General features: G+C 43.3%; 1 protein-coding gene across 10 annotated transcripts in view; it reads right to left on the bottom strand.

The window, feature by feature from the left end:
- Positions 1 to 16,442, bottom strand: part of COBLL1 (cordon-bleu WH2 repeat protein like 1) — a 393,951-nt gene that overhangs the window by 127,097 nt on the left and 250,412 nt on the right. For 9 of the 10 annotated variants that reach the window (XM_029605630.1, XM_029605638.1, XM_029605628.1 and 6 more), the window contains 2 exons: positions 7,839 to 7,939; positions 7,493 to 7,732 (listed from right to left, as the gene is read on the bottom strand). In XM_029605630.1, coding sequence (XP_029461490.1) covers positions 7,493 to 7,732; positions 7,839 to 7,939 — 341 coding nt within the window. The remainder of the gene's footprint in view (positions 1 to 7,492; positions 7,733 to 7,838; positions 7,940 to 16,442) is intronic. The other variant, XM_029605633.1, reaches the window with a different exon arrangement.

Consider the following 16,442-nt stretch of genomic DNA (forward strand, 5'->3'; position numbering starts at 1 on the left):
AGTTGAACGCACAGAAAGAGAGTGCATGAAAACGCTGCTGTGGCTCACAGAAAGAAAACCAACCACGGGGCCTAGCCCACCCGGGCTGCTCAATCCACCAGGCTGCCCAGATCCCTTAACCCCCATGAGAATGGGAACAAATGTCGGAACAGCACACCAAGCATGAAGACCGGAGGAAGTCCTACAACAACCTCTCTAATCTGTCTCTGACTTTGTTTTCTTTTTGTTTAAACTTATCTAAGTTCAGTCTTTCCTGGCTGAGCACAGAGACGGTCTCCAGCTGCTAGGGGAGAGGGCATATTCCATCACCGCCATGCTCGGCTTCCTGCACTTGCTGCCTTTCAGCTGCTTAAATCAGCTACATCCAAGATGGCTGAAGAACCAGCTACTGGACCAAGGCACTCATCTGAGGGGACCACGGAAAACATCTCAGGAATTATCAACTGGGGGAGGGACCACTAGATATCACTGCAGGAGAGTGGAGCAATTTAAGCTCCTATTAATTCTCCTCTAAATTTTGAAGCAATGCCCTAGTAGGAAAATGCATGCCCACCCTCTGCTGGTGACGAAGAATACTGGCAGGCCGATGTCACTACAGGAGTTTATATACTGTAGTATCAGTTTGCTCTGTCTCCATCTGCTGGTAGAGATGCATAACCCACTGGCCCTGAATCCATCTATCCACATGGGAGGAGATTTGAATTAATGACATGGAAGTAAGTCCATGGCTCTAGCACTAAACTTTCAAAAGGGAAACTTTAAGAAAATAAGAAAAATAGTTAAAAACAAAAAAAACCCAAAAAAAAACAACCTGAAAGGTGCAGCTACAAAGGTTAAAAGTGTGCAACAGGTGTGAACAATGTTAAAAAAATACTATCTTAGAAGCACAGCCAAAATGTATTCCATGCATTAAGAAAGGTAAAGGGAAGGTCAAAAAATTGCCAGCATTATTAAAACATGAGGTGAAAGGCTATTTTAACTAAAATATCTTCATTCAAAAATCGTAAGAAAGATCCATTAGAAGAAAACAGGATAAAGCATAAGCATTAGCAAGTTAAAAGTAAGACATTGATAAGACAGGCTAAGAGAGAATTTGAAAAGAAGTTGGCCGCAGAGGCAAAAACTCATAATAAAAACTCTTTAAAATATATCCGAAGCAGAAAGCCTGTGAGGGAGTCTGTTGGACCGTTAGATGATCAATGAGTTAAGGGGGTATGTAGGAAAGAAAAGGCCGTTGCAGAAAGACTAAATGAATTCTTTGCTTTAGTGTTTATTGAAGAGGTCGTTGGGGAGATACCCGTTCCGGAGAAGGTTTTCTTTTTTTTTTTTTCTTTATGCATTTTCAAATACAAAAAGTAATTTTAGATGAATACAGATATTTGTAATTCTAGAACTGAAATATAAATCAAACAAGAAATTATATTTATCCAATATTCAAAGTAATAGTTTCGCAGGAAGGGAGTTGCAAAAAAGCAGTTTCAAAGGAAAATAGGGAGGACAAATTCCCCCCCACCCCCCCATACAAACAATTGAAAATGAGATTTTACATCTAGTTTATTTCTATTTTGCCTCTGATCCCAAAGCTAAAGTCTCTCGGGTATAAAAATCAAGAAAAGTTCACAGCTGTGATAACTCGAAAAATACATATTTCTGATTTTGACAATATATTTCACATTTGCAGGGAAATTTTAATATCATTTTACTCCCCTTTGTTTCCACTTCTAGTCTTTACTCAAGAAATTTCCTTCTCCTTTCTTGTGTCATTCTTGAGAAATTGGTGTAGACCCATATTTTATCACCATGAAATATCGATTCCACATATAGAGACGAAACACTGTGCCACAATCCAAGGCAAAAGTGAAGGAAACATGTAATATAGATCTAGTTAATATATTAGTAACCGGGGTGGCTTCAATTATTCCTGTCAAATTCCAATTCAGTGAATTTTCCCCTGGTTTGCTGCCTGATGGAATAATACCTCTTACAGGTACATAATAAATCTTTGAGATGGCAGGCATTGCTTGTTGTGGCATTTTTAAAATATGACTTAAGTATTCCTTAAACATGTCATGTGACGTTATTAAATTATGTTTTGGAATGCTTAGTATTCTAAGATTCAAATACTTTAACGAGTTTTCTATAGCTTCGAGCTTTTTATTATATATCTCAGCTCTTGTAAATCTTTGTTGGCATCTTTCCATATTATACACTACACTGAGGGTAATTTTTGTACTATGGTACTCTTCTACCAAGTAATTTATATCAACAAAAGAGAACTCACCCATCCACAAAATTCAATTTCAAAAGTACAATTTATTCATGAAATACATAAAATAGATCCTATCTAGACAATGATTACTAAACTAACACACTCATTCATCCATACCACAAACATGTCACAATTCCAATCAAACCCCTTTTGTAAAAACAACAAATATATAATATAAAAATCCCAGCACCAATGTGTAACACTGATTATCAATATAATAACAACTGTATCTTGCAATCTTTTACTCTTTTAATTAAATAGCATTTCACGATATATAACAATAATGCTGCGACAAAACCAATGTGTGTGTTGGAACCCGGTATTCTCAAGTTCCCGCATTACACACTATACTCTTCTTATCTTATCACAACAAAAACGGTGACAACGTCCATTGGACCTGCCCGACAAGGACTCCTTGTTTCGCCCGCTTCATCCGGGCTTCATCAGGGATATTTTCGTCACTGTCATCTCAAATCGACCTGTGCAAGGCGCTTTTAATTTTCTACCGGTTAAGATGTGCAACCTCCGTTGCCGGATTAAAGAACTTTATATATCATTCAAATCTTCAAATGTAGAAAAAACATTTCTCAATCCAACATGCTTCCGCTAAATCCAGGGACCAACCATTTCCTCCGGAACTGATGCCATCACGTCTTCATGCCATTCAGACGTGATGGCATCAGTTCCGGAGGAAATGGTTGGTCCCTGGATTTAGCGGAAGCATGTTGGATTGAGAAATGTTTTTTCTACATTTGAAGATTTGAATGATATATAAAGTTCTTTAATCCGGCAACGGAGGTTGCACATCTTAACCGGTAGAAAATTAAAAGCGCCTTGCACAGGTCGATTTGAGATGACAGTGACGAAAATATCCCTGATGAAGCCCGGATGAAGCGGGCGAAACAAGGAGTCCTTGTCGGGCAGGTCCAATGGACGTTGTCACCGTTTTTGTTGTGATAAGATAAGAAGAGTATAGTGTGTAATGCGGGAACTTGAGAATACCGGGTTCCAACACACACATTGGTTTTGTCGCAGCATTATTGTTATATATCGTGAAATGCTATTTAATTAAAAGAGTAAAAGATTGCAAGATACAGTTGTTATTATATTGATAATCAGTGTTACACATTGGTGCTGGGATTTTTATATTATATATTTGTTGTTTTTACAAAAGGGGTTTGATTGGAATTGTGACATGTTTGTGGTATGGATGAATGAGTGTGTTAGTTTAGTAATCATTGTCTAGATAGGATCTATTTTATGTATTTCATGAATAAATTGTACTTTTGAAATTGAATTTTGTGGATGGGTGAAATCTTTCCATATTAGCCATTCTCTTTTCCAACTGCTTCATTTCTTTATCAGATTTTAAAAGGGAGGCCTCAATATTAATGAAACGTTGATTTGAATCTGTTGTAACTTTTGTTAAGTTAACAATTGCCATCTCTAAAGATTTAACAGCTAACCAAAGAGAGTCTAATGTAATCTGTTGGCTTGTCACTATGTAGAACACTGCTGTGTACAGATCCCGATTCCAATTCTCCCACTGTAGCCTGGGCTCCTCCTCTCTTCTCCTCTGTATCAACTTAAGTTCAAAAAAATCTATAGGAATTAATTGAGGTGGAGAAGGAGTACTCGGGGCACCGGGGCTTAGCGATATTTCGGCCTGTAGGACTGATACCCGCTCTGTACCAGATCCTTCAGTGGTCATCTCCTCCGGTGTTTTACCAGATGTAGGTGTGAAAAAAGCAGGGATCCAAGGCTGGGAAGGCTTTGATAAGGGAGATGATGTAACTATTTCCCTTACTTTCGCCTTCCTTTTTGTATGAGGCATCATGTCTCCAAATTTTATTAACAAGGTAAAGCCTTAGATCACTCTTCTTACCTCCTTCTCTCAGAACAAACTACTGCCTTCCTGGCTGGAGGTCTCGGTTGAGAGAAACAGCAATAAAAACAAAAGGAATTGTTACTCACTTTTCAAAAGAAATAAGGTCCTTTTCCACATTCCTGAATGTTGGCAAAATCCAGACAAAGTCACGCACCCCTTTGGCACGCACGGCTTTGGTGACATGCCGGCGGCGTCAAAGCACCACAGGAGGTCCAGCTATTGATGATCCTGCCGGTCCCACCCTGATGACGTCGGCATCAGGAAGTCAGTCGCAATAGCTTCGTCGGGGGCCGGGAGAGCCCTCCTCACCCCTGCACTCCTTCAGCTGTAGCAGGTAATTGAAGTCCGGCACTTCCTCTCTTCTCCACCTCACTGAAACGCCGCAGGGGGGCCGGCGTTTGATGATCCTGCTGGTCTCACCCTGATGACATCGGCGTCAGGAAGTCAGTTGCAATAGCTTCGTCGGGGGCCGGGATAGCCCTCCTCACCCCTGCACTCCTTCACCTGCAGCAAGTAATTGAAGTCTGGCACTTCCTCTCTCCTCCACCTCACCCGGAGGAGGTTTTCAAGGGTGACAATTCAGATGAACTGAACCATGTCACAGTGGACCTAGAAGTTGTGGAAGGCCAGATTGACAAACTAAGGAGTAGTAAATCACCTGGACTGGATGATATATACCCCAGGGTTCTGAAAGAACTAAAAAAATGAAATTTCAGACCTATTTCAATTAATTTATAACCTATCATTAAAATCAGGTTGTAGATGAAGACTGAAAAGTAGCCAATGTAACCCCATTATATTTAAAAAGGCCTCCGGGGTAATCCAAGAAACTACAGACTGGTATGCCTGACTTCAGTGCTGGGAAAAATAGTGGAAATTATTATAAAGATCAAAATCACAGAGTATATAGAAAGACATGGTTTAATCCTGCCGGTCCCACCCTGATGAAGTCGGCGTCAGGAAGTCAGTCACAATAGCTTCGTCGGGGGGCCAGGAAAGCCCTCCTCACTCCTGCACTCCTTCAGCTGCAGCAGGTAATTGAAGTCTGGCACTTCCTCTCTCCTCCACCTCACTGAAATGCCGCAGGGGGGGCCGGCTTTTGATGATCCTGCCGGTCTCCACCCTGATGACGTCGGTGTCAGGAAGTCAGTCGTCTTCATAGATTTACCCAAAGGAGGTCTTCCCTCACAAATCTCCTACTTTTTTTGAAGGAGTAAATAAACATTTGGACAAAGGTAAACTGATAAATGTGGTGTATTTGGATTTTCAGAAGGCGTTCGACAAAGTCGCGCATGAGAGGCTTCTGAGAAAACTAAAAAGTCATGGGATAGGAGGTGATGTCCTTTTGTGGCTTGCAAACTGGTTAAACGACAGGAAACAAAGTAAGTTTAAATGGTCTGTTTTCACAATGAAAAAGGTAAACAGTTGAGTGCCTCAGGGATCTGTACTTGGACCGATGCTTTTTAATATATTTATAAATGATCTGGAATGGGGTACGATGAGTGAGGTGATAAAATTTGCAGATGACACAAAATTTTGCAGAGCGGTTAAACCTCAAGCGGATTGTGATAAATTGCAGGAGGATCTTGTAAGACTGGAAGACTAGGCTTCCAAATGGCAGATTAAATTTAATGCTGATAAGTGCGGTGATGAATATAGGGAAAAATAACCCTTGCTGAAGTTACACTATGTTAGGTTCTATCTTAGGAGTTACCACCCAGGAAAGAGATCTAGGCTTCATAGTGGATAATACATTGAAATCCTCAGCTTGTGGTGGTCAAAAAAAGCAAACAGAATGTTAGGAATTATTAGGAAGGGAATAAGAAATAAATACATGTGTATCGCTCCATGGTGAGACCACACCTTGAATACTGTGTGCAATTCTGGTCGCCACATCTCAAAAAAGATATAGTTACAATGGGTGCGGAGAAGGGCGACCAAAATGATAAGGGGCATGGAACAGCTCCTCTATGAGGAAAGACTAAAGAAGTTAGGGCTGTTTAGTTTGGAGAGGAGATGACTGAGGGAGGATATGATAGACTAAAAAATCATGAAAGGACTTGAACAGGTTATTGTAAATCGGTTATTTACTCTCTCAGATAACATAAGGAGTAGGAGGAACTCAATGAAATTAACAAGTAACTCATTTAAAACAAATCAAAGAAAATTATTTTTCACTCAGCACATAGTTAAGCTCTGGAATTCATTGCAGAGGATGTGGTTACAGCAGTTAGTGTAACTGGATTTAAAAAAGGTTTGGATAAATTCCTAGAGGAAAATCTATAAACTGCTATTAAACTTCAAGCTACTATTTCTTAATAATTATTTAATGTTTGGGTACTTGCCAGGTACTTGTGACTTGGATTGGCAGCGGATGGAAACAGAATACTGGGTTTGATGGACCCTTGATCTGACCCAGTATTGCAATTCTTATGTTCTTATGCAATCATACACTATCATGCTGCACTCTCTCACCATCAGCACCTCCAGAAAATTGGGCTTTAGTAAGCCCTAGACCTGTCCTGTTGCTGCAGTCAAGGCAGCTGCCATTGTGATCCGCAACCTTGTTCCAGGATACACACTGGTCATCAGTATAAGTAAATCCATCCATTTTAACCCCTGGTTACACTTGGCACACAATTTTCTTTAATAAGTGACAAATTGGTTAAGATACATTAAATATTAACCTTACAGTCTGAATGGCAAATATGATCACAAGCTATTCTAACATCTCATCTTTAGCATCTAAAAATAATGTAGTTTTGTCCTTGTATAGTTTTCATTTAATAAGCAACAAGATTTTTCTAATCTCTATTGTCAAGCATGTAGGTAAATATTTATGGTTATTTAGATTTAGCTCACACCTTTTTTTTTTTTGGCAGCTCATTACTTAGTCTAAGGGGGTCATTTTTTAAGTATTTTTCCCATAGACACAGAATGGGAGAAAACCTTTAGTAAATACTGTTCTAAATTTCCAGAGGAAATGGAGGGTGAAGCGACTTGCCTAAGATCAAAAGGAGTATCAGCAAGATTTGAACCTTGGCTTTCCTGGTTCTCAGCTTGCTGCTGTAATCACTAGGCTACTCCTCTATTAATATCAATAAAAAATAAAATCCACTTTTGAAAAACAAGATATATTTATAAATTTCTCCTTCAACTCTAATTCTTAATTTTAATTTAAATGTATTCCTAATTTAGTTTTGCAGTGACATACTCAAAATAATTAGCAATGAAGTAAGAGTACTGAAACACCAAAAGACTTATTCAGGTGACTGCTATACAACATTCAAAATGCCATATGCTCAATGGGAAATAGGAATCTTTTTGGTACTGACCTTGTCTGCTTCATCAACACTGACAGATTTCAAAACTAAGGATCCTGATCGAACTTGACTGGAAGCCACCTCTTTTGGAACACCCTGAGACGCATTCATTGGGGGCAAGGGTGCTCTTCTCTTCTTAGGCATTGCAAATGGAAGAGTGTTCAAATCAACTTGTCTGGTAAGAGTATTGGATCTTCCCACACTCGCTGGTCTCTGTTTACTGAGCAGTGGAGTTGCAGGGGCACTTGATGTCTTGAGGGGAGTAACAACAAATTCAGAAATATCAGGACTGACAATGATGCTGTATTTTAAAATATTTCATTTACATTAACACTATCTACAAAAACAAAGTGCTTACTTGTTCCCGTTTCTTTTTACTCCTCCGGAAAAAGCTGAAGAATCCTTTCTCATTTTCTCTCTGCTTTAGCATATCTAAATTTTGAGAGATTTGGTAGGAATCTAAAATGAAAAACATGTTTACTACCATAAATGTTCCTGTTGTTTATTAATTGGTATAATTCTGGAGACCCAGTCTTATTTATTTTATTTAACACTTTTCTATACCGTCGTTCAGTGGATACCGTCACAACGGTTTACATTAAGGCACATAAAAATTATGCTATGGTATTTTAAGTTAAACAGGTGCCATTAAGGATCGGTAACATAGTTTGTACATAATATTAATTGGTGAGTGTAATGAGTCATGTCCATTTCTCATTATATCAGATTAGGATATGAGATTAGCTTTCTCATTGTACTTTTAACCTTTATTGATGAACTACAAATGAAACTTGAACTAGTTCACAAATAAAATACACATATTGGTTTTGATTATGTGTTTGTTGTTCCATTGTTTTGTTTGTACCTGCATTCCCCTGGGTGCTATTCTCCTTTCTCTTTTTGATAGGCTACTTTAAAGAGCCAGGTTTTTAAATTTTTTCTGAAGGTTTTGTTGTTACTTTGTAATCTTAACTCCAAGGGCATGGTGTTCCATAGTATGGGTCCTGCCAGGGATAATGCTCTCTCTCTCACTTGTGTTAGTCTTGCTGTTTTGATTGATGGGATAGTAAGAAGTGCTTTGTTGGCTGATCTCAGGTTTCTGTTTGGGACGTGTACACAAAGGGCTGTGTTCAGCCATTCTGCATTTTCATTATGCATTAATTTATGTATGGTGCAGAGTGTTTTGTACTGAATTCTTTGTTCAATGAGTAGCCAGTATAATTCCTTCAGTATTTCTGTGATGTGATCTTTTTTCCGTTTGCCGGTCAAGATTCTGGCAGCTGTGTTCTGTAATATTTGAAGTGGTCTTAGTGAAGTGTATGGTAGCCGTAGTAGGAGTGCGTTACAGTAATCAGTGCTTGCAAAGATCAACGCTTGCAGTACTGATTGAAAGTTGGCAGCTGTTAGAAGTGGTTTAAGTCTTCTAAGCACCATGAGGACCATTGCCTTTGCCTTATTAACTCAAAGGAGAGCCACCAAAATGGTGATGGCCTCCACTGTAAATCATATATTCCAGGCTGTCCTTGTGTGTGTGTGTGGGGGGGGGGGGGGGGGGGAGAGAGTAGAATCAGTGTGACCCCACACCAGGCCCCCATGCTACTGTGTTAGCTCCATTCCTGAAATCTGATATCACTTCCCATTTCTCAAGTATACTGGCAAGGCAAGCCTGCAATGGAGACATTTGCCATCTGTGCCAGGCCAGGAATTATAGTGCCTCTCACTCTTCAAACTCAGGGGGGAAACTCCACTCAGATCCCTCCTTCAAATACTTTTTGAAGGAAGGGGGTGCACTTGGGCTATTGCCCAAGCCTATACCCCTCTAGGATCAGCCCTATATAGATAAAAAGACTGAAAGAGCTCTCTAGAAGAAAGAAAAAGAGATATACAAACTTTTAAATATTTAGCAGACTTCAATAAGCTATGTGAAAGTGGCATTTTCCAAAGAACAAGGAGAAGAGGTCTGTAACTCATTAACTGTATTTTTCCTTAATAAATAAGGTGATTAATAGATATAAAGTAATGAATAGACAATCAGAATGTAAGAAAACTTTTTTCACTGCAAGGTTTTGGGGGACACCTGAAATAGATTTACAGCAGAGGTGGAAGACATTCAAGCATGTCGGAGAGACACAGAGACCTTTGTGGTCCTCTCACTCCTTTTCTCTACTACTGATTTAAGTAATAATCTGTGACAACATAGTAGGCAGGCACAAATGAGCAAACTAGGTGGCTCAAGTGATCCTTTGACATATCCGATGTCTGTTTGTTGTATCTCCTCCTCCCCCCCCCCCACGATTCCTTTGTACTGCCCATCTCTAAAAATCATAAATGTACCCATGAGAAAAATATAGCACATACCTCTAAGAGCACTAAAATTATGTACTTAGCAAAAACAGCTCAGTAGAGACCCAATTCATAGACTCATGCTGGAACAATGCACTTGGAAAAAACATACCTTTGACAACACTGGTGTCTTGCAGAGATATACACAGACACCCAAACTTCAATACATTTTGTTTATTGGAGAAATTAATTATCTGATAATTTTCTTTTCCTTAGTGTAGACAGATGGACTCAGGACAGGAAAATTGGTTCTTACCTGCTAATTTTCGTTCTTGTAGTACCATGGATCAGCCCAGACTCCTGGGTTTTACCTCCCCTCCAGCAGGTGGAGACAGACCAATTTCTGTGGACTCTGTCGTATACTCCTGAGCTGCCACCTAGAGTCTGTCAGTAGTCCACTGTACCCAAGCAGAACAATAATGAAGATTCACCACTGTCTCTTACCAACATCCTCCCGAAGAGCAGAGGAAAAGAAGAACATGTAACCGAAACTTTCTGACCCCGAACAGGGGGGCATATTTAACTTACAGCATGAAAGAATTAACCACCGGCCGAGCGGACTCTCCCTGGGTGGGACTCTGGGCTGATCCGTGGTATTACAGGAATGAAAATTAGCAGGTAAGAACCAATTTTCCTTTCCCTGTACGTACCCGGATCAGCCCAGACTCCTGGGATGTACCCAAGCTTCCCTATCCAGGGTAGGACTGCGAAAGTCCTGCTCGGAGAACACTAGCTCCGAAAGCCCCAGGGCTCAGGTGCCCGGACATCAAGTCTGTAATGTCTCGCAAAAGTATGTGTAGACTTCCAGGTAGCCGCCCTACAAATCTCTTGAGGCGCCACCTGTTGACATTCAGCCCACGAAGTTGACTGCGAGCGCGTAGAATGAGCCTTAAGCCCGATCAGAATCGGCCGGCCCTGTACAAGGTACGCCGATACAATAGCCTCCTTCAGCCAACGGGCGATAGTGGCCTTGGAAGCTTTCCTACTCCTTTTAGGTCCACTCCACAAGACGAAGAGATGGTCCGAAAGCCGAAAACTGTTCGTGACCTCCAAGTAACGCAACAACACCCGCTTCACGTCTAGCTTCCGCAAATCCCTGGCCTCCGGCGTAGCGGAATCTAGACCCGCGAAGGAAGGAAGCTCCACTGACTGATTTAAATGAAAAGCAGAGACTACCTTCGGTAGAAAGGAGGGAACCATGTGCAATGAAAGCCCTGCATCCAAAATCCTTAAGAAAGGCTCTCTGCAAGAGCCAGGAGTTATTTATTTTTAATTTTTCTATACCGATGTTCCTGTAAGAATACAAATCACACCGGTTTACAATGTAACTACAAAAATTCGCTTAGGAGCGTTACATAGAACAGTGAGGCATATAAATATGGAATGAATTATAACTTAAAGTATTGTAAACTGTAACTTATCCTATCATATAACTTAACATATTGTAAATAGCTGAAACAACTGAGACAACAACTGAAACAACTGAGACAACATAACATAACCAGACATTTCATAACATAAAATGATGTCTTAGAGGAATGCGTGGGAGAGATGGCTAAGAAACATAGTAGGAGCGAATTGACAGACTGTGTTGAACTGAATGGGGTGTCAGTTCGGAAGAAAGAGAGGAGGAATTAAGACTTTGAGGGGGCGAGAATTAGGAGTCTGTGAAGGCTAGAGTTTGGAGTATGGGAAGGATAGCATTAAGAGTCAGGGAAGGCTAGGCTGAATAGCCATGTTTTAAGTCTTTTTTTAAAAGAAGATGGACAATGCTCTTGCCTGAGGTCCGGAGGTAATGCATTCCATTGATGAGGTCCTACTGTCGAAAGGGCCCTCTTTCTTAAGGATGATTTTGCTTGTGGGGCAAACAGGGTGTCTTTATAGGCGCTTCTAATTGGTCTGGATGAGGTATGTGGTGTGAACTGAATAGTGGTGTCGATGGATGTGAGGTTGTGTTTGGCTTTATGGATGATCGTGAGGACTTTGAAGAGGATCCTGTACTTGATGGGTAGCCAGTGGAGGTGCTGAAGAGTGGGGGTGATATGATCTCTTTTTTTGGTGTTGGTGAGGATCCTGGCTGCTGAGTTTTGGACCATTTGAAGAGGTTTTATGGTGTTGGCTGGGAGCCCGAACAAGAGGGAGTTGCAATAGTCCAGTTTTGAAAGGATGATGGATTGCAGCACCAGTCTGAAATCTTGGAGGTGAAGGAGAGGTTTTAAGTTTCTGAGAACTTGTAATTTGAAGAAGCAATCTTTCACGGTGGTGTTCACAAATTTTTTTTAGGTTAAGCTGGTTATCTAGGATCACGCCTAGATCTCTGACGAAAGGAGAGGATTTAATAGTTGAGTTGACCGAATGAGAGGAGGGTGGTGGAGTTGGAGGTTTGGTGAGGATTTCCTTTGAGATAAGAATCTCGGTTTTGTCACTGTTTAGGACCAGGTTGAGAGTGGAAAGTAGTTGGTTAATTTCTTGGAGGCAGGTGGTCCAGTGGTTAAAAGTTTTTTGAAGAGAGTATTTGATCGGGATGAGGATTTGGACATCGTCTGCGTAAAGATAGTGGGATAGTTTTAGCTTTGTGAGTAGGTGGCAGAGTGGTAGCAGGTATATGTTGAAGAGTGTTGGAGATAGGGAAGATCCTTGTGGGACACCCAGGTTGGAGCGGACAGGGGGAGATTCTTTATTGTTGATCCTGACTTTGTAGAACCTGTTGGACAGGAAGGATCTGAGCCAACCAAGTGCAGGACCTTTGACGCCAATGTCTGTTAGTTGTTCAAGAAGGATGTTATGGTTTACAGTGTCAAAGGCGGTGGACAGATCGAGGAGAGTGAGAAGATAAGTTTGTCCTTTTTCCATGTTTAATAGGATAGTATCTGCTAGGGATATGAGCAGGGTTTCTGTGCTATGTGTTTTTTGAAATCCATGTTGCGTGGGGGAGAGAATGTTGTGCTCCTCAAGATAATCTGATAGCTGTTGACTATTTTTTCCATGATTTTTGCAATCATGGGAAGGTTAGCTATTGGGTGGAAGCTAGATGGGTCTGTAGGAGATAAGTTCGGCTTTTTTAGAATAGGTTTGAGAATAGCGAGCTTAAGAGGGTCTGGCACTGATCCTTGGGATAAAGAGAGGTTAATAATATCTGAGACTGGCTTTGAGATGGTGTTTGGGATGTTGAAGAGCAGGTTAGGCGGTATCAGGTCCGAAGGATGTGAGGCTGGTTTCAGTTTTTTGAGGATATTTTCTACTTCCACTGATGATGTTGGTTCGAACACTTCAAGCATTGAGTTTGGTTTCGGTGAAGAGGGGAGGGCGAGAGAAGGTGTTCCAGGGGGCGTGTGAAACGCGGCGGTTAGGTTATTGATTTTTTTCTCGAAGAATTGTGCAAGTTCAATGGCTTTGTTGAGTGCTAGGTCATCAGGAATGGTGGGGGGAGATGGCTTGGAGAGTGCAGAGACATATGCGAAGAGAGCTTTCGTGTCGAAGATGAAATGGTGGATTTTCTTAGCAAAGAAGTCTTTCTTCATTCTGAGGATGGCGATCCTGTAAGAGTTAAGGAGGGATTTGCAGGCACCAAGTGTAGAGGTGGATGGATTTTTTCGTCATTCTGAAATGCGCCTTGCCGATACAATAGCGACTAGAAACACAATTTTCAAAGTGAGGTCCTTCAGGATTGCCCACTTCAAGGGCTCAAAGGGGGCCATAGAAAGGGCGCGGAGAACCAAATTAAGCTTCCAGGAAGGGCAGGGATTGCGAACCGGAGGGCACAAGTCACTTAACCCCTCTCAGGAACCTAGCCACATCTGGATGCGAAGCCAGCACCACCCCCTGTACTTTACCTCGAAAGCAACCTAACGCCGCTATTGATGCCTTGGAAGGACGAATGCTACAAACACCAGGATTCAAACATTCCCCAAACTCTAACATAGGCTCTGGAGGTAGAGGTTTTACGGGAGTGTAACAGCACGGCGATAACCACAGGTGAGTACCCCCTCGCACTCAACCTCTTCCTTTCAAAAGCCATGCCACTAGACAGAAGCGATCGACTTCACCGAAAGAGAGGGGTCCCTGCTGCAGAAGAGTCGGGGACAGAGGAAACCGCAGCTAGAGTTAGAAGACAAACCATGGACACCGTGGCCATTCCGGAGCCACTAGATTACTGTGTTCGGGTGAACCTCGATTCAGCGCAACACCTTCCCAACCAATGGCCACGGTGGAAAAACGTACAACAGAATGTCCCTTAGCCAGGGCAGAACCAGGGCATCTACTCCCTCCGCTCCTGGTTCTCGTCGCCAACTGAAGAAACGAGGAGCCCTAGCATTGCGGTATGTCACCATGAGGGCCATGGAGGGCCTGGTCCACCGCTTGCACAGAAGCCGAAAAGCCTTGTCCAAGTTTTCCCACTCCCCGGGATCTAACTGGTTTCGACTGAGGAAAATCGGCCTGCACCTTGTCCACCCCGGCTATGTGAGAGGCTGCAATTTTGTAAAGGTGCTGTTCCGCCCAAGCAATCAACAGCCATACCTCCATTGCCTCAGGGCGGCTCCTGGTTCCTCCTTGACGACTGATGTAAGCTACCGCCGTGGCATTGTCGGACAGTATCCTCACAGACCGCCCTTCCACTAAGGGTAGAAGGGCCTGTAACACCAGCCGAACTGCCCTGGTCTCCAAACAAATGATGGACAAGGAAGATTCTGTCTTTGTCCATTGTCCCTGTACCGCCGATCCCCCACACACTGCCCCCCATCCGGAGAGGCTGGCGTCGGTAGTGACTACAATCCATGTGGGAATTTCCAAGTCCACCCCCTGACGCAAGTGGTCTGGACACAGCCACCAACGTAGACTGGAACGCGCCAAGTCAGTCAGGGGTAAGCGTTGAAACTGCTGGGAAAGTGGACTCCAGCGGGAGAGCAACGCAGACTGAAGAGGATGCATATGAGCAAAGGCCCTCGGGACCAACTCGAGAGTAGAAGCTATTGACCCCACAACCTGCAAATAATCCCAGGCCCTGGGCCGAAGCATTGATCTGAACAAATCCACCTAGGTAACCAATTTGGAAAGCCTCTCTTCTGTAAGAAAAACCTTGCCCAAGACCGTATCGAACCTGGCCCCCAGAAACTCCAAGGACTGGGAAGGAATCAGATGGCTCTTGTCGGGATTGACCACCCAACCTAAGGAAGTCAATCTCTGAAGAACCCGCTGAACCGCGTCCTTGCACAAGGCTTCCGACTTCGCACGAATCAACCAATCGTCCAGGTAGGGATGAACCAGTATGCCCTTGTGCTGCAGGGCCGCTGCTACTACCACCATCACCTTGGTGAAAACCCTGGGTGCTGTTGCTAGACCGAACAGGAGAGCACAAAACTAGAAGTGTTGTCTGAGGATCGCGAACCGTAGGTATTTCTGGTGATCCGGACGGATGGGAATGTGCAGATAAGCCTCCGTCAGGTCCAATGATGCCGGAAACTCCCCCTTGTGTACGGATGCTATCATGAAGCGCAAGGTTTTCATCCAAAAACGAGGCACCTTCAGCGTCCGATTGACCGTCTTCAAATCGAGAATGGGGCGAAATGTTCCTTCCTTTTTCAGTACAATGAAATAGATGGAGTAACGCCCACGCCTGAGTTCTCCGGCGTGAACCGGAACCATGGCGCTGAAATCCTGTAAATGCTGCAAGGTGTCTTGCACCGCTTGCCTCTTTTGATGGTACATGCATGGGGAGACCATGAAGCGGTCGTGGATCAGTCGTGCTAAATCTAAAGCGTAGCCGTGCTCGATTATACTTAGGACCCATTGATCCGACGTTACCGCGGTCCACTCCTCCAGGAATAAGGACAGCCTGCCCCTAATCTTGGGAACCGAGGAGTGAACCGGCCGCACTTCATTGTGAGGGCTTGGGGGCCCCTATGAGACTGAGGGGCTCCTTCTCTGGAGGGCTGCCGGCCCCGAAAGGACTGGGTCCACGTATTTTGATGGCTTTGTCCCTGACGAAATGAGGAACCAGTAGATTGGGAGGGGCGAAAATGTCGATTCCTCCGAAACCTCGCTCTCATAGTAGCCCCAAATCTGGAATCCTCCTGAGGGACTTCAATTCCCAGTTCGTCTAGGGTGGCCAGGATAAGGGGACCCAATTCATCTTTCTGAAATAGGTGAACCACTTTGGGGTCATCCCCCTCCACCAGAGGGGAGCCCATGTGCTTAGTCGGATGAGCCTGGGTATCTGGATCCCCTTCCGGACCCTGATCAGGAGCCGGCCGCGGAGACTCCCCCTGATCTGAAAGATCTGAAGATGTGCTGTCCCTCGGACAGACCAAGGATCGAAGTGGACGCTTCTCCTTGGACACCCCACAGGACTTCGGCCCCTGAACCCGCCATCGGGCCAAAGACAAACCTCCCCCTGGCCCTGCCAACGCAGGTACCTGGCGAGCCACCCTATGCCCCTGCAGCTTACCCATCTTGCGAGCGTTGAAAGCTTTGTGCATTAAAAGCACAAAATCTGAGGTAAACGATGAAGACGACCCATCGGAGTCGTCCCACTCATCATCCCCTACCGACTCCTCCGCAGCCCCAGCCAAACCAGCCCTCCTCCCCGGTGCACTAGGCCGTGGAGACAACGGGGGAGGCA

Source organism: Rhinatrema bivittatum, chromosome 6, assembly GCF_901001135.1.
Source record: "Rhinatrema bivittatum chromosome 6, aRhiBiv1.1, whole genome shotgun sequence".
Classification (NCBI taxonomy): Eukaryota; Metazoa; Chordata; class Amphibia; order Gymnophiona; family Rhinatrematidae; genus Rhinatrema; species Rhinatrema bivittatum.